This window comes from Hirundo rustica, chromosome 1 (assembly GCF_015227805.2).
Source record: "Hirundo rustica isolate bHirRus1 chromosome 1, bHirRus1.pri.v3, whole genome shotgun sequence".
Taxonomy (NCBI): Eukaryota; Metazoa; Chordata; class Aves; order Passeriformes; family Hirundinidae; genus Hirundo; species Hirundo rustica.
This window is the reverse complement of record NC_053450.1, coordinates 71,884,037-71,907,703: the sequence shown is the minus strand read 5'-3', so window position 1 is coordinate 71,907,703 and position 23,667 is coordinate 71,884,037. Positions and strand designations below refer to the sequence as shown.

General features: G+C 39.7%; 1 protein-coding gene across 4 annotated transcripts in view; it reads right to left on the bottom strand.

Moving 5' to 3' along the window:
- The window catches only part of TENT4A (terminal nucleotidyltransferase 4A), a 59,129-nt gene extending 35,462 nt beyond the window's left edge, over positions 1-23,667 (bottom strand). For all 4 annotated transcript variants that reach the window (XM_040075638.1, XM_040075644.1, XM_040075651.1 and 1 more), the window contains exons 1-7: positions 22,786-23,667; positions 8,979-9,102; positions 7,471-7,517; positions 6,420-6,540; positions 4,898-5,005; positions 4,063-4,191; positions 2,782-2,995 (exon numbers count right to left, since the gene is read on the bottom strand). In XM_040075638.1, the coding sequence (XP_039931572.1) occupies positions 2,782-2,995; positions 4,063-4,191; positions 4,898-5,005; positions 6,420-6,540; positions 7,471-7,517; positions 8,979-9,102; positions 22,786-23,606 (1,564 nt within the window). In that variant the 5' untranslated portion in view covers positions 23,607-23,667. The remainder of the gene's footprint in view (positions 1-2,781; positions 2,996-4,062; positions 4,192-4,897; positions 5,006-6,419; positions 6,541-7,470; positions 7,518-8,978; positions 9,103-22,785) is intronic.

Here is a 23,667-nt window from a genome sequence, read left to right as displayed (position 1 = left end):
TTACCCTGTCCTAGGACACTAACTCAAGATGAAAGATCTTAGACTATGTATAAAGATCAAGTATAAATGTTTACTTCAAAATGCATCCCTGCTATATTAGTCTAATAACTCAAATCCAGACCTTAACAAGCTTCCCACTTGAAGGGTAGACCTCTGACATCTTTGTTGAAATCCTGGTTCTTAAATCACAGAAATTATCATCTTCTGGCACACAATGATCAGTGTCTGAATACCCTGCAGTACCTAAAATATTCTAAGAAAACTCACTACAACCAAAACAACAGCACAATAGTTTGATGCCTGTTCCTCCCAAATCCAGGAACAGAAGGTAATGAACAGGTAGAATGGTGTATCACATCCTTTTGATGACACCTTTCATCTCTTAGCCAGACATCACCCACCATTTCACACTGAACAAAAAAACTGTTCCTCCAGTTTAAAGAAACTAATCCCACTAAACACATTCCTGTTCCCTACAAGACCGCTTTAAAGCTATTCTTTTCAGTTATACCCTTCATTATCCCACTACTGTACTAGTGCATACACTCACAGGACCAACTTTTACACTACTTTGATAATCTTTGAGAAATTGAAAGGGAGAGGGTTTTTTATTCCCTGTATTTTTTGTCTCATTTTGGGATTAAGAAACCACCTTTTCAAGTATTCTTCCAAGGCTTAATAGGAACTTTAGAGACAGCCATGATCAGGAAAAAAAAAAAAAGGGATTGAAAAACAAAATTAAAAACTTGTACATACAGTGCAAACACAGGTTTGCAGGGGTAAAATTCTGCATCTTACGCTACTTTGTCAAGATATCTGTGTCCACTCTAAGTCAACTTATTCCCATCTCCTTCACAGTACTACCACCAACCCTCACAGTCAGACACTGTATCTGAACACAGACTAATCAGACATGACTTGCAAACTGGGCAAGGACCTGAACCCTTGGAAAAGATTTTTGTACTGGGACAGAAGGACTAACAGAACCAAACTAATTAACAGAATTCTAGACATTACTAACATACACTTGACAGGCAATTTTAGATACTGTAGGAATGAATACGTGATTTAAGCCTGGATCCAAGAAGGCTGTACTCATCAGATCTGATTCAAAGAGCCATCCTGTATGTTTAAAGTAATTTTCTTCCTAGCTTCATCTGGCAAGTTCTGAAGGTCTGTGGTAGCTGCTAAAATGTCCTTATGGGACATAGTGGTCAGATAACTTCAAAATATTGCCAGCTTTCATTTTCATTGCCAAAACAATATCTCCTGTAAGAATTAAATTATCTCACACCATACAAACTCTTCTAGAATTTAATTCTTATCAACTCTTTGACAGCATACAGCTATTCTTTCTTCTACAGTTCTTCGTTTCTGCAAGATTAATGCTAGGAGGAACAGTTCAGAGCCCCTATTGGACTTGAAAGGTTTCTTTTTTCTTCTCCAGAGTACATCAGCAGTGATTAAAACATTGCATAGCACACATATTTTGTTCTCCTTCAGTCCCCAGCAGATAGAAAGGAACAGAACTGGAGGGCAGTAAAGAATTTTGACTCTAAACAATTGTGGCTCATGCTGCTATTCAAATGGGTCTTGGGGCAAATAAGTACACAGCTCCTGAAGGAAATCTCATTGACAATGACAGTTTTGCACAATCACACCCTAACCTATGCCTGGCCAAGTACAAGAGTCATGACGGACACAAACTCAAGAGTTACAAACAGATCAGAGACATGATTAGACAAATGAATATCACAGCCTGCAACCTCTTCTATGGAACGATGAACACTCAGCATATTGAGTACGTAGAAAGGTGCCAGACTTCAGCTCCTGATCCATGGTATTTGCTTTAAAAGTGCTGCAAATAAGCAGTCTACACACAAGATGTGACAGTATGGGCTTTGACTGCCAATTACATTCTAGAAGTACTTGTGTTGAAGTCCAAATTAACTGAAAATTGACTTGGTTAAAAAGCTGGTTTGGAATTTCTACTTGTGATGGTCTAAATAGAATACAAACTGAGTACTATAAAGCTGGAAATTTTCCTGAGCCACTTAGCCAAAATTAAGCTCACTTATTTTGAGGGTTACTGAATCAAAACAAAAAAAAAAAAAAAAAAAAAAAAAAAAAAAAAAACAAAAAAAAAATTATGTTAAGTACTTTCAAAAGAACCTGCAACTCTTAAAGTCTAACTGGCATACCCTAAAGGTCCCTGTGCAGCACAGAAGCCAGTTATGCACAGCACTCTCCACACCACCACAATGCAGCTGGTTTTTACAGACACCTACCCCTGCTCCTGCACAGTCTCCATGGCACCACCCTGCAGGACAGCTTCTGCATCTGGGGCATTTCTTTCCCATATGATGTGATTTATCTGAAGTATGGCACCCCACAGTCTGTGGCAGGAAAAGCTTCCAAACTCATTATCACAGCAAATAATGGAGAGCTATTCTGCTAACAACCCCCCTTCCAGGATTTCCTAGAATTCTTTCTTTCACTACCTCTCAGAACGGTCAGAGCATCTTATCATGTACTAAACACAGTTCTGGATCTCCAAAATATAATGCAACTGCACTGTTTGCATGTAATCCAATTTACTCAGGCTAAGAATCTTGGGAGACCTCAGGTCCATATTCCTCAGGCCTTCTACCTGACTGTACCCCTGTGCCAGCAACAGCCTCTTCCCAGTGCAGCTTCTTAACTCATCCGACAGACTAACGCAAGCTGAGAGCACAAGCCGAGCCAGAGCTCTGGAATACTGCAAGAAGTGTACAGTCTTACCAGGCAGGAGAGGATCTTCAATACATAGCATGGATGGTCTGTATCCATTAGTCATGACTTTCATGATTTCTTCTTTGGCAATATAGGCACCTCCGTTTTTTATTCTAATACCAGTTTTCAAGTAGTTAAAATTTCTTCCATAGAGTTCAAAAAATTCTATTAGAAGCATTCCAAGGTTTTCATCAGCTCTTCTGGCATCAATTCTCGGATGTAGCTGTAACACAAACCAGTTTTTGCATATTAAAAATTAGAGTTTTTCAGACCATAACACAGGGCAACAAAAAGCTCTCATTTAAACAGCTGAGTATTTCTCCATGTAAGTCTTAACCGAGTCATTCACTCCCCACGTACTTAAACCACTCTCACATAAGCGAGAGGGGGCAGCACTTCAGCAGTATCTGGAAGCCGAAGGATTCTTTCATCTTTCCTCACGTAGCTTTTTCAGCATTAGGGAATTCTTATCCCTAAATCAAAAGCAAGAAAGAAGCACTTGCATACTAATTTATAGACTAGTTAGTAACAAAGTAGAACCTGATTTTCCACAGCAAATCCACCTCTCAAACGTTTTCAGAAGTGGAGAGCAATCTAGTTGCCCCAACTGAAATACAAGTTTCTGTCTGTATCTCCACTTATTATATTTGGTATACAAAATCTATAGTAATATTTCAGTCAACAACACCAGCAGCAGAATGCCTAAGTTTTCCATTACCACAGCTGCTGAGAGATGCTAACCCCATACCTCATCATATCTGTATGAGGCTCACTGTCACAAAAATGTCTTAAGAGAAGTTGTAACTCATTTGTAACATTGTAACTTTACTATTTCATCAGTCAAGTCAGCACCTGTCAGTCTTAAGCATGTCAAAACCTAACCAACATACAAATAAAAAACCCGACTTGATTGTTGGATTTCATCATTTTAATAAACACTGAAATCAAATACTCTGCACATTCAGTACCAGTAGTCTGGAAAGCAAAAGACAAAATGCTTTCTGCAGATTTATGAAGCACCATTAAGGTGATTCAGGTACAGGCCCTGGTGTAGCAATGCACAGTCTCTGTGCCTTTCACAAGGCTCCTGCTGCTGCTCAGTTCACACAGGATAGATCCTGGATGTTTAAGAGGTAGACCACAGGATCTTTCAAGAGTCAAACACTCAGAGCCATAACAGTAATGCTGCACTTTGCAAGGGGCATCTGAAAAAACAGTACAATAAAAGAGCATAGGTACAGAACCCAAAACATTTTAAAGGACACAGAAACAAATAAGGAACAGACTTACCTGCAGGAAACTAATTGCCATTAAAATTAGGCTGTAAGAGCTAATTCCACCAGTAAAAACTTCATTCAAATCCCTCTGAAGGAGGAACTGTTTTAATACTAAAATCAAGTAAGGTAGCAAAGAATATTTCTGCAAAACAAAGTAAGTCTTATCAATGACAATGTCAACATTCCAAAACAGATGAAGAAGTGCACAATCTCAGCACACAACAATTCATCTAACAGAAAAATATTTCCAGTGCTGTGCTATACAGTGTTTCCACAGGCAGAACTGAATGAAATATGCTTTTTTATTCTAGAAATGGATTAACAGACTTCAGCTCTTTTTTGACTGAAGACCCTACATATCAAATTTATTTCCCACCTAAACAGTAAGATTTTTTATATCCTTGTCTGAATGACAACATCACTTACCACAGTTAAAGCTTTCACTCTAAATAGTACTTTTACTACAGAGCATAAAAGGAAACTTAAGTGTGTAGCTACACAAAAATTGTTTTTAGCAAGACAGTATTCATAATGAAGAATCACTTAAATTCAAGGTAAGCAAAACTTGAAGAGACCTGCTTCAGAAGCAAAGTTTAGTGGCTATTTGCACATCTAGACATGACTGTGAAAGTCCTTTCACAGTATACAATATGAGTTTGCTCAAACACCTAGAAATCAAAGGGAACACTGAATAGACACCAACAGATAATAAATTAAAATATCTGTGTTTAATTAGTATTAATGAGAATAGTCTTCAGCAGTAAATTGCCAAGCCATACCAAAAAAGGTTAGCTAAGCATCTAGCACATCCTTGGTAAGTAGCAAAACATTCAATACGTGGCTGATACCTTCATGTATTCCTTGATAAATCGAGCTGCCTTCACACCAGTTTCTACATTAAAACTGATGTCAACTTTCACTTCTGTCTCCTGGTCAGTGAGTTTTATTATTGGTACCTGAAAAGATAAAGACAAGAATGTGAATCCCCAGAAATACAACACTGGTGCTGTTCCCTAGCTTGCTCAAGACACATGGACACTAGAGTCCAAGCAAATGCAACTTCCAAGTCTGTCTGAGAGGAGGTAACAATCCCAGCCTGACTGAAAAGTGAATGCTTTCTAGGGAGGTGATTAATGTACAACCACATTAACTTACCATCACTGTGGTACTCTCCCATAGCCATTAGTTATCTGCCTTCATAGCTGAAATAGCAGTGTTTCATATAACAACTTAATTTACTTAATTTAATGACTCATTCCAGTTAATAGGAGATCTTCCAATCTCATAACCTGTGGGAACTGCATTCCTCTGACTCAGCATTACACCATTCACTTACTGAACTGAAAGAAAACCAGCCTCACATAAAGTAATGCCTGTTGGTTTATCAAGATGAATTTGTTCAATGCAGAGTCAAATGAAAGCCAGAAGAGATAAAGCAAAGCAGCTATAGCAATATGGCAGGAATAAATTAATATAAAATGACTGAATATGTAAGTTTAGCTTCACACCACCACCTGAAAAGCAGTGCCCTACAAAATCATCTTACAATCAAAACCTAAATTTCAGCTGATAGCATTTCTTTTAAATTGAACTCCTCCTATTTTTAATCTGAAATGGAAAACAAAAAAAGAGCAGAAGCATAGCATCATTTTATACCAACATCAGAAGAAAAAAACTAAGAAGGGATAGTAGAATTGTAAGCCTAGCCTAGGGCCATTTTCCATCATTAACTGATAATAAAGATCCTGAAAATCCCATTACTTCTCAGGTAAACCAAAGACTACTAAAGCTACTGTTATGTACTGCTACTCTAATGAAAGCCACAGGAATATTAAGAACCTTAAAGAGGAAGACTGTTCTAGAGACCACAAAACAGAAGCTTGCTAACAGAAGTTTGGAATACTCACCTTAGTCCCCTGAAGAAAACATCATTTGCACAGTAACATAAAATTTTCAAGCATTAAGTTTTTAATATATTCAACATGATTCAGGCTTACAAGAAAGATGCAGAAGATAACACACATCAGTCTCACAAATGGCATAAAGCTCTGAAACAGGATGCTTTGGATGGGAAAACCCAATGTTAGGTTTGGAACACTTCACTATGCCGTCAGAAACAAGACAACCTGAAAACTGTGTTGAAAGCTAGACAGCTCTAGTTACTGCTTTAACAAATTCCCCTCAAAGGTCAGTGAAAAAACATTATGCAAATAGTTAACTTATTTTACAATATTTTGCAAATCCTAACTGAAATCTTGAGGAGAGCTTAAGACAATATAAGTTGCTTCAGGAATTCAGAATACTATTTATCATCAGCATCTGAAGGAATCGAAAAGTTTTTCAGTTCAGTATTCCAAAGCTATTACTTACCGTAGCTTTGTCAAGTACTTTAATGGAATATGGCTCAGCCACATTGTGTCTTCTCAGTGCTTGCTCCAACAGCTGTAAAGGGGGTCGTTCCCATTTCCCAAAAACAACTAGATCAATATCACTAGACCAAAAGAACACAGCATGAAATCCATTAAGTCTAAAGCACAATATACTAACAAAAAACATGGTGAGATTGGGATTCTACAGATTACAAGTTGTACAAGGCGATCATTTTGCAATTTGCAAGGTAGGTTCCCTATAAGCTTCTTCTAAGAACATTAAGCAAGAGAGTCCATGGTGTTTTAGGACCCAAAGCAGTATTCTAGTTTCATGTTCCCATTCCTCTCATGAGTTCTTTTTTGCGTTCCTTTTCCTTTTACCTTCCATGCTGCCTCCCCTCTGACTTTCACAGTTCAATTCCATCCCTCATCTATCTACTCATGTTGACAGGCATTTTAACAATCCAAATAATTTTATCAGTGACTGGTATTCACAGAAACAAAACTTCCAGTGCTATCCTTCTGAAAATTCAATTGCCGTAAAGACAACATCATCTTTAAGGCAGAGCTACACAGGTTTCCACATCCAACTGAACCATTAAGCAATATAAAATGCCAAATTAAGTAAGACATTTTGCTCTCCAGAAAGATGGGAATACAGTACTGTGATGGTTCTTTTGACTTTACATGGTAAGTGACACATCCTCAGGATTTCATCTTATTTAAGAAGACACACTCTTTACAAAGGAAATGCTAAGCACTCAGTTTTACTGTCTCTTTAACAAAAAAAAAAAACACCCAAAGACTAACCCCAGACACAAGGAAGAAAAGGTGATTCACCAAAGGGTCAATAAGCAGAGCAGAACAGAGCAGTAAGATGATGTATCAAATACTTATTACAAATCTTGAAGTTCAAAAGCTCTTCCCTTTGTCACATGAAATATTAAATAAAAGTTTCACTGAAAGTTTGACACATTTGCACATTCCATTCTAAACTCCTCTTTGAAATTTACCAGTTCTCTAAAAGAAGACAAGAGTAAACTATTACTTACCTAGTTGGAAGATAAAGCCCTGTACTAAAGCTGCCAAATATCTGGACCTGAAAAGAACACAGCAGGAAAACATCTCGCAATTATGAATGCTCACTTCCTTTTACTTTTACAAAACTTCATACTTTTTCTCCAGTTGTTAGGGATATAAGCCAAGTAAAAAAGTTACTTTACTATATACTCTCTGTACAAACACATTTTTTTATTGCAGATGCAACTTTAAATGGAATTTGGCCTCTTTAACATGAAGTAACTGCCAACCCAGCTAGCAGAGAATAAATTTAAGCAAGTTCTTTTCATTATTTATTTCCAGTTTGACAGACATACAAGCTTTTATCTATTTCCGTCCCTCCTGCTCCTTCCTTTCCTTACAGGACAGCTTTACTGAAATTGGAAGAGTTTAAGGGAAATTTTTTCCAAATGATTAGGTTTAAAAACCAGCAAGTACATCTAAACATATAATTCAAATAAATATAAATACTCCAGATTTTACTATTAAGAACAACTAAGAAGTAGCAGCAGGTGTTTGTATGTGGAAAAGCAGGCACAATGAAGATATATCCACAGACCACAAAAGTACTTCCAGCAAGCTTCCTATCGAAAGAATTGAGATGTTCTTCCTCTCTGATACAGCAAAGCCTAATTTACAAGTTCACTTAGTTTTTTTTCCTGTGCAACACAGGCCCTTTTCAGTGTTTATATAGATTTTCACAAGGTAGAAAAATCTCACCATGAAGGAAAAACATGGGTGAGGATGAAGCAGCTGAGCTTTACAGTATTTTTGGCTCAGTGCTGTGGCCAGAGCCCTCACTGTCTGCCATGGAATGCTATGAAATCGCCATGGTCTGAAACATTTTTCTGGTTGTTAATGACAATGCTACAATCTGGCAATCACAAAGGTGATGCGAGAAATACAGTTCAGAACACATTCTCTTTGAATAAGCAGACTTATTCACTGACTAACAAAGTGTTTGAAATTACACCAGCTTAGATTGCAACGTATCTCAGGGAGTGCAATTTTCCCACTACAACAGGGCTGAAGTAATTCTTTGAATGTCAAATTTATGAAGAGTAGCAAAAAAACCCCTGCATTTAATTGCTCTTTCATAAAATATTTTGATTTAAAAATATCTACACATTCAGGACTCCTTGCACAAATGGATACATAGATAGTCTCACTTTAATATTCAAAATTAAATTATATAGAGATAATCAATTTCCTAAGCTTTTACTTTAAGAAATGCACTATCAAAAGCTGACAATTCTTCACATTCCCTGTTCTCAAAATGAAAAAAGCATTCAGTAGAATTCATTAACCCAAAATCCAGATTTGAAATTTCCCCGCTTTTTTATATAAATTTCCAAATACTGCAAGAACTTCGATATTAAGTCAATTGCCTTAAACTTGAAGAGTTATGTGTTAATTTCTAAAAGAAATGTAACAGCAAGGTTAAGTGAATCAAGCTCTACAATCTACTAGAGAAGCAAATCACAACTGAAGCTACACTCACATCAGCAGTAGGCCAGAGATCTTTGATGACTGTTTCTATCCTTTTTACCACTTCTCTTCTCATAGCTGCTTCTTCAGGACGAGGGGACATGAAGTCATAGAAGTCAATAATTTCTTCATGTAGTCTAATGGAGAAAGTAGGATCAGTTAAAGTGACAACTGAACTATTTAATTATTACAATAAATTTTACAATAAACAGGCCGTAGGCTTTATTTAATATGATCCTTTAACACCAAAAAGCTCAGAACACCATCTCTAGTAGACATTTACTGAATTTCTTGCTGCTTAACAGTGAAGGCCAAATTCAATTCCTGATCCTTATCCTTAATGATTATTTTCTTTAAAAAAACAAAGCTGAATCTTAAAAACTACTTAATGATGCAAATGTGAAGAAGCACCAAGACCAACCAAAGTCTTCAGGCAGGTTTATTCTTTCAGCAGTTCTTACTTCTGTGTATGTGGCAGTTTATACAGACTGCAAACAGGCCACTGGCATAAGTCAGGTTTTACGGAGGACAATAAAAAGGACATTTGAGTATTTCTTGAAGTAAAAACACCCACTTTGACACTCAAGCCCTTCATTACCCATTCATTCATATAGAAAGTGACCTTCCAACTGAACTCTAAGTGAGAAATGTTAAATATATTCTCAAGTGTGAAGTATTTTTATACCAATGTTACGTGAGGGGTCCTAACACTGGAACCTTATACACCTATTAAGCCCTTCCATTTCACATCTACCAGTACTACAGAACTCTTGCTGCCAAATTTGAGTTTTCAGGTGGATGCCACGTTTGCCTCCAATGGAAAAGCATCAAGCCATGCCAAACAAAAATGCAAATAACTACTGCTGTGACATTTTTCCAAAACATCTTTTTGATGTTGACACATTTCTAAGATTTCTGTCTAACTCACAAATGTATCTAGTCAGCATCGCAGTGAAATCCAAATGCTCTCCTAAACCCAAAAATCAATCTATAGTTTATATACTTAGCCTTCCAAAAAGAAGATTTAATACCTCTCTAGTAGAACTCAACTCTTCATCTGAGACTTCTGCAATTCATTTTACTAGGTAACTCCCCTGCTAACAGATAACTTCCAACAGACCACATGCCTATTTTTTAAGTGTCAGTATTCCTTTCCATACACAAAGAGATTTTCACAGCAAAGCTCAGAGATACTTCCAAAAAGCATAAATATTCTGAATTACTGTTTGCCCTTTCTCTTATCTTAAACTAAGCCTGGACCCACAACTGAACATTTAACTACACAGATTTAACTAACATTTCAATTTGCTGATGAATCCACTTGATTCCAAAGTTTTAGAGCAAGACAGAAAATACAAACTAAAATGCTCGTTTTGTTTATAGAAAGTATGGGTTTTTCCTACCTTTCCAAGACAAAAAGACCAATTAATAAAATACTTGAATATGCTTAACAGCAATAAGGACAACCTAAAGCCTTCCTATTCTGCCTATAATATTCTGCAGTAGGCAGATACAGGGTGAAAGCAAGAAAAGCAAAGAGGCAGCTATCCTTCCAAGCCTCCAGAAATTTCACCTGGCATACTTTCGGGCGAATCCCAACCATGATACATATTAGCCTAAAGTACTCCATTCTATAGATTTCTCCAGGTCTTTTAATCCATTTCACCTTTGTTATTCATGGCATTCCATGAGAATTTAACTAAGCATCAGAATGAAGAGCACTTTATTTTAACTGCTGCCTGGTAATGATTTTATCTGATGTTTCCTCCTGGGGCAAAAAAAAAAAAAAGTTGTTACTGGCAGTTCATCTCAAAACACAAGACTTCTCAGGCTCTCAATCCATTTATCTCTATCCACCAGCTGTTTTCCAAGCTACTAACCCTCATGGGTTTCTGTCTCCTTCCACAAGAGCGAATCCAAAGTCTGACCACTGCTAACCTTCTTTGGCTTGTTTTCAATTTGCACCACGTTTTCTGCCAGGTGGGCAGAAACACACACAGAGTCAACACGTAACTCTGCCATTCAGTCCAATCCAAAACATACACCTGTTTTCGTTTTATTGTCCCTGCACTTGGGAATATTGTTCATGCTTGAGGGTACCTGAGTGCACAGCTGCTCTTTAAAAGAAACCGAAATGGAGGAGCTTCTAGCTGTTTTCTGAACAGAATCACCAACATAAAGCCCACTCACCGGGTGCATTCTGCCTGAATTATTTGTCTTCAGTCATGATTCTATATTTACTAGAATTTAATTTTACCAGCAATTTTATAATCTAATGAACAATGAACTCCCACTGTGTCTGTCTGCAGTCAGCTCTAGCTTTCTATTATCCTTTCTATCCTTTTTGCACTCATTTCTTCCCTCCAGGTATTTATGAACGTATCGAGCAACAATTTTGAGTAATTCTATTTGCAACTTTCCCTTATTCTAAAGTAAATAATTTATTATTTCCTTTGGTTATTTCCAAGCACCTAACCCAGCAAACCTGTTTGGTTTTTACCAAAAAGAATCTCAAACACTCTTCTGAAAAATATCAGCAGTTGTGTTATCAAACTGAACACAGGAATATGGATTAACTATGAATACTTCAAGAAAATGAGACCTGCGAGAGACACAACTACCTTTATCTAAATATGCACTAGACCCTTCCTTTATGTTTGGTCATGCAAGAAGTTCTGTTTTTTTATGGTATTAGCCCCATCCAACCACTCCAGATCTAGACATTTTTGGGAAAAAATACATTTACAGTAGCTATCCTGCATTAGGGAAGAGAATAAAAGGGGTCTCTGTCCCCATCACAACCTCCATCACACACAGCAGAGCTTTTCAAAAGCAGCCCCAGTGGGCTCAAAAAAACAGCCAACACACAAGTACTCTCACTGTGATGCCCCACTGAGCCTCTCTTCTGATGATCAGCACTGTCACAATTGTTGAACACATTATGAAAGACTCAGAAGAGTATCGCTCATCACTGGTCTACATTTCCTTCTCTGATCTACCCTTTAATATGAAGTCAAGTTCACATTTTCTACTTTGCATTGGCAAGGCAGAACTTGGTTTAATGCTTCAATCTGCACCAGACAACATCACAGGTCTAGATATAAAAGCTCATTTAGAGTTCAAGTTATATTTATGGCTAATTCCTCTGAAATTCTTTGGCATATACCACAAGACATGGGTTTGTAACAGATATCATTCTGCTCACTGGATTTAAACTCTTACTGAAATTCAAATTTGCAGTTGCCTGGAATCAAAGAAAGTTCTGCTGAGAAGTCTCTTAAGTCCTTCTCTGACAGAAAGCAACTAGTTCACTTAGTTCCTACTACATGATCTGTGTTCCCCCGGTGCCTTTTCATTGTCTCTCTCTGAGCCTTACTGACTCTGGCAGGTTTCTTGCTTTCGATGTGCAAAACTTTCAGGTCTTAATGCATTTGGGAAACCAGTTCTTAACCCTCTGTCTTCACAGACTTCTATTTTGTTTGCTTATTCCAGTTTTCCTTAATTCAAGTCTCTGCTTCTTAGAGACCATCTTCTTGGTCTGTGTCCTCCTGGATAAGAACCAATGCTATATTCACAGTCAGCATATGGCAGAACAACCACTGCAGCATTTTACCTTCTGGTTTACACCTGAAGAAGCTTTTCAAAACAGAGAATTTTTTTTAAAATTTAATGTTACAGTAGTTTGCATTTTTGTAAACATCTTCTCTCAGATAAGGTTACTGGAACACTTCACAAAAAAAACCCCCAGCTCTCATGTATATAAAACAAGATCCCATATGCTGTTCTGGACTAATCCCAGCATAACTTCTTACAAAATGAAGAATAATTTAGTGTCTGAAAAAAACCCAGAAAACAGTGGAATATTCAGCCAGCCAATACAGGGATAGTTTTTACTTAAGTATTTTGTCCACATAGCCTCTATGATTTTCATAAGCACTTCTTAAGTCAGGACTGTGACAGTATTTTAACCATTAGGAACACAATTTCCATCTGCAGCACATGATGTACATGTCGATACAAGTAACATCCTAATTCATTTTTTTATAGAACTTCCTTCAACATATAGACAAGTCAGTCTTCTCAATTTTCTTCTGGCTTCTTAAAGACATTGGATTCCCACCAGCATCACAGCACCTAGCAATCTCCTGTAACATTTTAAGATGCCTATTGTATTACTTTACTAGCAAATATAGGCTTTTTAACCAACTTTTTCACAAGATGTTTTTACTGTATCTATAGAAATAGTGGGGAAAGAAACTTGTTGGTAAGCTGCAACTGTACTCTTACCAAAGAGTAATGTAACACCAAAGTGTTATAACATGGCAAAAATTAGAATATGGGGATGCAGAAGAGAGGCTACTTGCAACTTGCTACAAGATTCAGGTTGCTAATTTTAACAGCCTGGAGGAACCTAGCATTTACTGATGTTATTACTGCTAAGCACAGCAAGCATCTGCTGCTTACAGGCTAAACTACTGCAACAGAATTAACATCATCTGTTTATCAAAAAACCACCCCTTCTGCTGTTCTAGGAAAGGCAGCCACTCTTCTAGTCTCCAGGTTAAAATACCACTCAGGTGACATTTTCAGACTTGTGCAATGTTCTTCCTCAAAGGCAGGTGTCTAAGAAAGGAGATCATCCATTTTACTCATTTACTGCAAACATTATTATACATAAGATTGACTTATTACTTCAAGGGCTAACTTCAATGCAGTGAAACAAAATTCTCAAACATCATCAACAAGCCAGAAGGTAAATCAAAAGCTACAGAGACTGTTTCCTCAAGTAAGCATCTGGTTCCTTTTCAACATGACTACGTTACTAAGCACATTAATTTATTCTAAAGGAACAGAGACACACATGATTACATCTTTTATGTGGAACAAGTAACACTTTTTAGAAACATATTCTTTACTAACAGAAACAAGTATTTTTCTCGGTGAAGGCTAACACATCATCCAAGGATCCTTACATAAGGAAAGAAGAGATGACAGAGTTAAAGCGTGGGGCTCTAACACCAGGGATGTATAGAAAACTGAGGTAAAGAAATGGGGAGGTATAGGCAGCATCTCTAAAGAATCTCTGTTGAAATAAAGGTTAAAAATAATAGAATACATTCCTTCAATGAGGCACGAATTCCAAAACGTGTGATTTCACTGTCTTGAGACTAAAGGATGAAATGCACATCAGTAACTGCACATATTTTGGAAATCTGTTGAACTGTACCTTCACCTATGACTAAGGCAAAGCACAGCTGCATTATCATGGAAATGCAGGTGAAATCTCACACCACAACAATCAAATGCATTCAACAGTTGAAATCAGCCAGTCTTACAGTCTAAAACTAAGGAACACACTTCAGTGAAATAAAGGAACAGAAATACATCGATATATACATAGAGAGAGAGAGAGAAAGTGTGTGAAAGCAATAATGCATTCTGAAAGAGACTTCTCCCAGTATGATCTAAGATTAAGACTTCTGTAAAAGGGGCTAAAACACAACTATGACCAAGAAGAGATGAACTACAATTCTTTCCATTCCCACTCACAACACCCACCAGATGCCTTTACCTTTGCATATTAGTCCTCCTCAACACCAGTAAGGCTCAGGCAGTACTACTCTATGCCCTGTGTAATGTTCTAAGCTCACAGATGAGAGAAACTATGAAAACAGTGCTACGTTCACAGACCATGCTGCTGCACCAAATCAGTCTCACACTACATTAATCAGACAGCAATTATCTTTGTCAGTGTAATTGTATGGAAGGCAGCAAACTACAATGACTGGCCAAGTTTAAAAGAAAAAAGAAAAGAAATCTCAGCTACATAGAACTTACTAATCAGAGCTGTGAAATGTTTTACAAACAGGTACCTTAAGTACCAAACTCAAATAAGAATTGAGTTCACTTTGCAAGTTAGCCACAAAAGAGAGATTGTTCTCATCCACAAATACTGGTAATTCAGTATTCACCAAAAGTCACACTCACTCGATACTGCATTTGTACCAGAACAAAGAGTAGTTTATAAAATACATTATACCTTTTCCACAAAAGATCATATTGTTCTTACTTCCTCTCTAAGCTTACAGTCATGCAAGTCAGAGCCCATCCTAACTTTAGACCAAGTTTCTTGCCAATCAGATTTTACCTCTTAGAAACACCTTGAGTCAATGCACTCAAGGAACTACGTTTGTTGGACTGACTTACCCTGCAAATTTCCAGACCTAAGTAAACAGAATTTGTCTGCATTTTGAAGAAAATCAGAAACTAATGTATTTTTGCAAACTATGTCCCTCCAATAAAACTCAACCAATTACCTTATTAATGGCTGGATGGACTTTGAAAAGGCTGCATCATAAAATAAAATTAAAATAAGCAGATGTACACCTCCAATTTAATACATGGCAATGTAGATCCGCTGTGTAAGCTTCTGAAGTGCATTACTCTTCACTTGGACTGATGGACTTCCCTACACCACCAAGAAAACATCACAACCATTTTGTTGCACTTCATTTTGTGAAAGAGAATGCCGTATGTTAAACCTTGGGACAAGCTTGCTATGCTAATAAATAGAACAACTAAACCCCAAAATTCCTGTCTTAATTCCATTCTTTTCCAAATGCTCAAAGATAGCAAGAGATTAATGTCCCAGACAAGTCAGATTGCAACAGTAGAAACATATTAGTGATGAGAGACTAATTATGCCCATGTAGACCAGGTATTCATTACATCAGGTTAGCCACCAAGACATTAAAGAGAAACAACTCTTGACATAATCCTGACCAGCAGACTCTAACTCAAAAGGCACCCATCAAAGCACTACTGGCAACCAACACTTCACATTCAAAGTCAGCATCTCTGCAAGGCAAAAAAAAAGCTAGAAAAGTCCTTTCTGGATTTAAGTACTACTGCAGTTTGCCATATAATAGAGGAAGGTCCTTTAAAATCACAACCAAAAGAACAACGTGTTTCAGAGACATCTAAATCTGATGGTCTTGGAGGTCTTTTCCAACCTAGTGATTCTGTGTGTAAAGATATCACACTAGTTGTTTAGTGTCCATCACTAATCGGGTTTTAGAGGAAAAAAAAGAGCTTTTACTACTTTGTCATAGGATTCCACCAGAAGATGTCTTCAGAAAACCTGAAGTCATGTACAAAGCAGGGAAAGAGGATTGGAAGATTAAGGATATCAAAAACGATTATGAGGAACAACTTAACGAGATGCAAAGCTATGACTGAGAAAGGCTAAACTAGCTCAAGAGCCCAAAACCCTGCTTCTGTTAAGTGAATTAAGTGATCAGTACAGAGAAAGTTAAGTGATCCCAATGCATGATATGTAGAGAAGCCAGTATGTTTTCTTTTTAATTCCTCAGAGACTTCCCTGATCCACAACTATGAAGGGAGAATTTGTTCCAAAATTTTTAATGGAAAATACTTCACAGCAAAACCTGTCCCTGGTAATTCAGTATTCACCAAAAGTCAAATTCACTCGATACTGCATTTGTACCAGAACAGTAAGCAATTATCTTTCTTTTTTCTAATTTAAAAGGATTAGCTTTGACATTCAAAATAGCCAGATTAGCCTCAAGTATAATCAATGCAATAAATGAATAGCTATGACTATATCAAGATGCTAACATGACTATCATAAATGGAAGTAGTGTCTTAAAAAAAAAACATTCACAGCTACTTGGAAGAATCAGAGAACCACACAGATTCTCTATTAAGAAAATTATAATAAAAAGATAAGAAAATCGATTATTTTCTTGGATTTCCAAGTGGCATTTGACAATGGCCCCATACACCCTTATGCAGGCTTATGAAGAAACTAAGCTGACATGGGATGAGGGGAAAGACCCTTCATATACATAAAGAATTGTTTCAAACAGGAAACAAGCAGAGGGAACTCTTAATTTCAGTATTAAAGAAAGATCACAGGTGAAGCCTCAAAGCACAAAAACACCAGGCAAGTCCCATGTTAGTAATGAGGAGACAAAGGACAAGATAGAAAAAGATAGCCAAAGATACAGGAATACTGTGACACTATCACACACAGGTGTGGCTCATGTGAGTCCCAAAGATAAAACAGAGCCTGCAAAGCATATAGAAGAGATAAACACCTAGAGGCAGGAAACAGTTTCAATACAAGAAATGATTTATCAGACTAGAAAACAAGTAACTGTCAGGTGATTCAACCTCCCCCCTCCTCCTTTTTCAAGTCCTCTGCAAAAAGCAGTCATGGTCTGCCTCTGTAACACACAGACCTGAAACTGGCAGCCACTACAACCCTAATGACAGCCTCGGGATAAAATTTAAAAAAAAAATCATTACATAATGCACAGCTTTACTGAAGAACACCTTCCCACAGGTCATTGCTAATCCCAGATCATAAAAGATCAAGGCAAGACAAAATCTACAATAAAAGTAACAATGCACCATCTATAGCCCAAGTAGCCCAAGAACCACAGATAATTTAAAGCTGGAAGACACTTCCAGGAAATATCACCACAAGCTTATGTTGATATATTCTTTTCCCAATACTTGGTATTGGCCTCTAAGGGTCTCGCCCAGTACAGCTGTTGATGTTCCTAGTGCCAGCTGTCTCCACTGCCAAAGCCTAACAACTGGCAAAACCACCATGAAGCTGATGCCAGGATTAAACTGCTCCAAACATGTCCCATTCTCCTTTACACACAGATGTGAGCACCTGTCATGGAAGGCCTTCTCATGTTTTACTACTGTAGCTCAGCCCTTCTGAACTCTAGTACCTCTGGTGACTCTCGAGCCTACTGCTGCCAAAACATTCCTTTCATTCCACTCCCCAAAGCAGCAGTCTCTAACTCTACACTAGGTATCCACTCCGCATGGAAACTGTGCTTTACCAATGCAACTTACACGACCACAGAGAAAGAGATGTTCTGTTCTGACAATTCATCCAGCAGCTACCCTGGAACTTTCCTTCACACCAACCTTCAGGCATGAAAATATAATCCATTTAAATACATTCTGATGCTCTCTCCAGAAATTTACTATGACTAACAGGCAACTACTTCCTCACTTCTGCTTGCATACACTCCAGCACACACTGCCTAGTTCTACCCTGACCCTATAGTCAAGCAAAACACGACCTGAGTGTACCACGCCAGCACGACCTGCCTCCTACCTGCCTGCACTACAGGTGTCCACCTAGCACCAGAGATAGACACCAAGGATTGGACAGCAGTGTGGGGAAAGCATAGCCCACCGCGTTGATTCTTCACTGGAAGGGGTTGGAGCAAGACAGCACTGTTAAGCACAGGGAGGAGTTAAGAAGGCCCCTAAAGCCCTTACAAGAGCAGGACATCTCACTGCAGATAGTACAGCCTTCAGAGCATTTCCAAAGTCTACATTCTTTCAGCTCAAAGTACATGAAAACAAAATTTGAAGAAGGGGCTGACAATGTGGCATGCCCACACGCTAATTTGTATCTGACAGCTCTGACAGCAGGATAATAAGAAGCAAGAGTTGACAAACATGCAACTAGAACTATGCACAGTCCTGAATGCAATGGATTTCTAATAGTGCATTGCACTAAACTGTAATTAAATTTATCTTAATTAAAGTTCTGAAGTATATAAAAAATGCAAAAAAACCCCAGTAAGACTAGAATTAGAAACACTGCATACAGGTGAAGAAATAAAGACAACCTAATACAGGCTTAGCAGACAGGTGCACCACCATATTTCTGGACATTACTTTTTGTGCAGTATCATTCAGCTGCAAACTGGTGAACAACGAAGCAAGTCTTCTGTGGAAGCACTGCCATAAGCTTACCTTGCTTATGAGATCTCTCCCAGAGTACCTGCTGTAGTCATCAGGGAACATTGCCCTGAATCCTCCTGCAGCATAAGGAAATCTGGAGGTCTTGGTTCTCTTGTACTCTATGGCAGAACTTGTGTGTCATTATCAAGAGAGAGTTAAAGACAGCAGCTATACAGGGGGAAAAGTGAATGCAGGAAGTCATCAGACACTATGCAACATTAATTAGTCCAGGCAGCGCACCATTCCAATGTATCATAACAGTTCTGGTTATCCAAACTAATCCTCAACAAGCCAGTTCTGTTGTTTCTGCACAGCACTGTAATGTGCCAAGCAGATATGTCAGGTATTTTAGCACTAATCTCATTGAACATCTACAATTAGACTGAACACTTAGCTGAAAATATTAAGCAGAACATACTCATGTTGTTAAAAATGCTTTAATTCTTTACTTACTTTGTTAAATTCATATTAAGACGGGAAAATAATTAAATCTGATGTGATTTTATACTATTCACAAGCTATTAAGCTACATCTTCAGAGAAAGCACTCTATTAGCTGTGCATCCAAACAAAAGCAGTAGAGGCCTTAGCAAAAAGTTTAGAATAGCCTGAAGCGTTTTTTTGAAGCAATACTCGAGTGCTTTTAAACTCTCTGGATGCTTAAATTACTCAGATATATTTAAGATACTGACTTTACAGAAACTGAAGGTATTTGCTGAACAAACAATGCAGACCCTAAGAGGCTAGATGTTATTTTAAACCACACAAGAGGACACTTTACAGTACCAAGAAATAACATGTAGCACTGAAGATCAGTCACAACTATTTGAATTAACCTCATAATACCAAAGGACACTTCTCTGCCTTCCATCTGAAACCAACCATTTTGTCATCTGTAGTCCTAAACTAAACCCAGGCAGATAGGAATTTACACTGTTGCTATATTAATCACTCTATTAAAGCACAGGAATAAATATGGCTTCAATCTCCTCACTTCTTATCTTCCAAAATTCTGTAAAAGCGTAACACAGGACAATCTAGGGAATCCAAAAGCACAGCTTTAGGATGAAATCTAATCAAACACAGCTTTTCACACTTGTGTTTTATGGGAAAAATTTCCTTTACAAAAATTTTCATGGTGCTACCGAAGTGGTGGAAGCGTGAGGCCACTAGAAAAAAAACGAATGCTGTATATAAAACAGAGGAAAACATAGTGTTTATACAGTATTCCCAAACACCACCACACCTACCATCACAAAGCCACTGACTACGAGCAGTGTGAATGCACCGATGACTTGCAGTGCTACAGACCATCCTCAGCTCTGAATGAGAAAGCAGGAGAGCACAGTACTGCTTCAAAGCATGCAGGCAATTCATCTGAAGTGCAACTGCAGCCAGGGAGAGGACTAACAGAGATTACCCTGCCTACTCTGTTACCAAAAGGTAATACAGTAACACTGTGAGCCACTGCGTATCACTTGGAAATTTCAGCCTGTTGTAGAAAAGCATTCTTTTACGAACAATATTCACAGCAGAGTAAGCTTTACAATTCATGTACAGGGCAAGCATAAGAGCACCTATGATCAAGTCCTACATCCCATAATCAATGCCCAAACCAGACTGTAGCTGAAGATTTTCAGGACCACGTTCTTCAACAGTTGCATATACCAGTACGGCAACCCTGAGGATGCTCTGGAAGCAGATGATGAGGTATAAAAGTGATACTTCAGGACCAAGCTGACAGTTCCAGGGAACAGCAGGCAACTAAAGGAACAAAAGGGAACCACAAGAAACTCCCGTAGGGATCTGTCCCCATCCTAGCCTTTTCAGTGCATCTTTATTTGAATTGCCAAATAACACACCAGCCAGGCTCCAGGAAAAAAGTTAAGCTCACCACAAAACAGGAATTAGTGCAGAAGAGAGATACCTAAATCCACTCCATCAGTGACAGTATACTTATTTCAATCATGCAAGCACTTCATAAGAAACTACTAACACTAAACAGAAAATTGTTTAGGAATATACACTTGTCCAAGATTCACCTCAGGTAACAGAACTTGAACTTTAAGGCAGAAACTGCTTGTCATATTTAGGTCTATGGTGTCGAGACTCATGCTCTCCTTCAGCACTAGTTAGTTCCCTGCTACTTTAAGGAATGCTCTGGAACTACAGGTTCACACATGCTGCAGTTACTGCTACACCACTGCCAGAATCAAGTCCCACTTTTGTAACAGAGATCCTTGACAGAAGATCAGGAAAAAGACAGCTTCCAATTTCGAAGATATTTAGCAAAAAATTTGTCATTAACGCATCAGCAAAAGAACTACCTACATTATGGAACTGAACAGTGCCAACTGTACCTCAGCTAAACAATTTTCTTGCAGATGGATTCCCTATAAACTCACACTTGAAAAGTGGCATAGCCACTATTACAGGGAAGCTAAAAGAAAACAGAAGGACAGAGGATGAAAAATAAAGATATGTGAATGGCATAGGTGGTGCTGCCTAACAACTACGGGACAGAACTTAGAACGCTTGGATTTGATTGACAGGTCTGCCATTTGCCATAGACCTGCTGGGTGAACTCAGCCTGCCCCTTCCTCCACCTGCCGGGAGATCTGCCTCACTTACTCTGAGCTGACTTAAATTAAGAAGTTAACTCAGTGCTCTACCACACCTCTACAAAAATGAAAGAAAACCTTCACACTATTTTAAAGATACTATTGGAACTTGAGACATACAAACTTCTTAGTAGAGGACTCAAAGCTCCTAGCACAAGACACCTTTAGAAGATTCAAATTCTAGCTTCCTGTAAGAAATTTGAATTTTCAGTGTCAGTCTGGAATTAAAAAGCAGCAGCTGCAGTCTTGTCTTTCCCCTCTTGAGTTTATGGTTTGTAAAAAAAGAACTTTAAAAATATATTTTAATACTTCATAACTTTTAACATACTCAGCACCTGACAGCACTACACAAAAGAGAAAATGAAGACTCTGTCTTTAAGTTAAATCTCTCACTTCAAAATCCCCAGCTCATAATACCCTGTTATCTTTAGCTATTTCCCCTCCGCAAATATGCAGTGCCTTTATTCCACAGGCATCCAAGGGTCTTGATGTTAGGATATTCCAACAAACTATTTTTGAAGTGACATCAGAAATCTGCTACAGTCAGTCAATGCAGCTAGCACTTTTCCAAGAATAAAATAACCTTTAGAAAGTAACATTTCCCCTTGAGTGAATGAAATTTGACATCAACCTCATAGAGCATCCCAGACACACGTTGCTCAATTTTAATCCCTTCTCCATGCCAATCACATCAAACTGAATACTCAGCCTTTCTAATTACCCATTTAAAGAAGAAAAGTATGGCTTACAACATAGCGTAAGCTTCATAGAAGCATTCTTTTCAAAAAGACAAGATTTCTGTATGAGTATTGGCTGGCTCAGGCTATCCTAGAGCTAAAATACACTTGAGAGAAATGTTCGAAGACCACACTGACTTTCATGCCTACCTCAGACAGAACTCGACACCTCCCTTTCAAGTGATGTTTTAACACTCACCAAGCGAACCAGCGTGCTGCAGCCTAAGCAGAAGGATTTAAAAATTAACATAAGAGTGGTGAGTTCCTCTGAAGGGAAGCCTTCCACTTCCCCCTTACAATGTGAATTGACACCTGGTAGCTCTGACAAACATCCTGCACACATCTTTGCTTTAATTATTGTGGGTGACCGCTGATAATGGCCTGACGACTTCACCTCTCAACCTATTACAAGGTAAGGCCTAACCCCCCGTTATCTACGGGTTCCCTGCCACTGCGCGGATCGCTGCTTCGGCCAAGAGCCACCCAAGCGGCACAGACCAAGATGATTTACAAAAGGGCACGGGTTTGTGCCTCGCCATCCCCTACCGTCGGCCTCCCTGCCACGGCCGGCTCCAGGGGAGACCGTGCGGTCCCAACAGGAGGCGGCCGAGGCCCCCCTTCCCTCTGGGGCTGCAGCAGCCCCCGGGGCCCCGGCTGCTCACCCCTGCACGCCCGGGCTGTATTTCCTGGTCTTCCAGGGGGTGCCGGGGCTCTGCAGCGCTGGCTGAGGCTGCTGCCGCTGCTGGTGGGGGGAGCTGTTGACGGCGACGCCGCGGCTGCCGGAGAGCAGGTAATTCATCCCATAGGTGCTGGCTTTATTCTCCCGTTTCCTGCGGCCCGGGTGGTACTGGTGCTGCTGGGGAGACGCCGGGGGCGGGTGCGGGCTGCGCGCCGGGTGCGGCGGCGGCTGGTGGTGCCCATTCACAGCGTTCACTTTGTTCTCGTGGAAGTTAAAAAACTCCCCGGGTCCGGCCCCGCTGCCCAGCAGCCCGGGAGGAGCCACCGCCACCGCCCGGGGGCCGCCGGAGGAAGAGGAGGAGCCGCCGCCTCCGCCGCCGCTGCACGATCCCGAGGAGGAGAAGCCGGGGCTCTCGGTGCCGGACTCCACCGACGAGCAGGAGGACGAGGAAGACACTGAAGGCGACTTCTGCAGCCGCCGCCCTCCCTCGCCGCCGCCGTTCACCGCCGCGGGGCCGCCGGGGACAGCGGGGACCAGTCCGGTCAGCAAGGCCGGCGGGGAAGGAGAAGGCGAAGGCGGCGAGGAAGAGGAGCAGCAGGCGCCGGGCGCCCCGAGCCGCACGCAGCCGTGCCCGCGGGGCGGAGAGGCGGCAGAGTCCAGAGCCGGGGAGTTGAGGCAGAGGTAGTGCGGGAAGCTGGCGCCGCCCCGGCCCCCCACGCCCTGCGAGGTCTCCCAGATCTGCATCCACAGCGCATTCGCGGGTCCTTTCTGCTCGGGCTGGATCCAGGCCACGCGGGGATCCATCCACACCCGCCCGCCGCCGTCCCTCACTGCCCGGCCAGAGCTCCGCGCCGCCGCCCGCTCA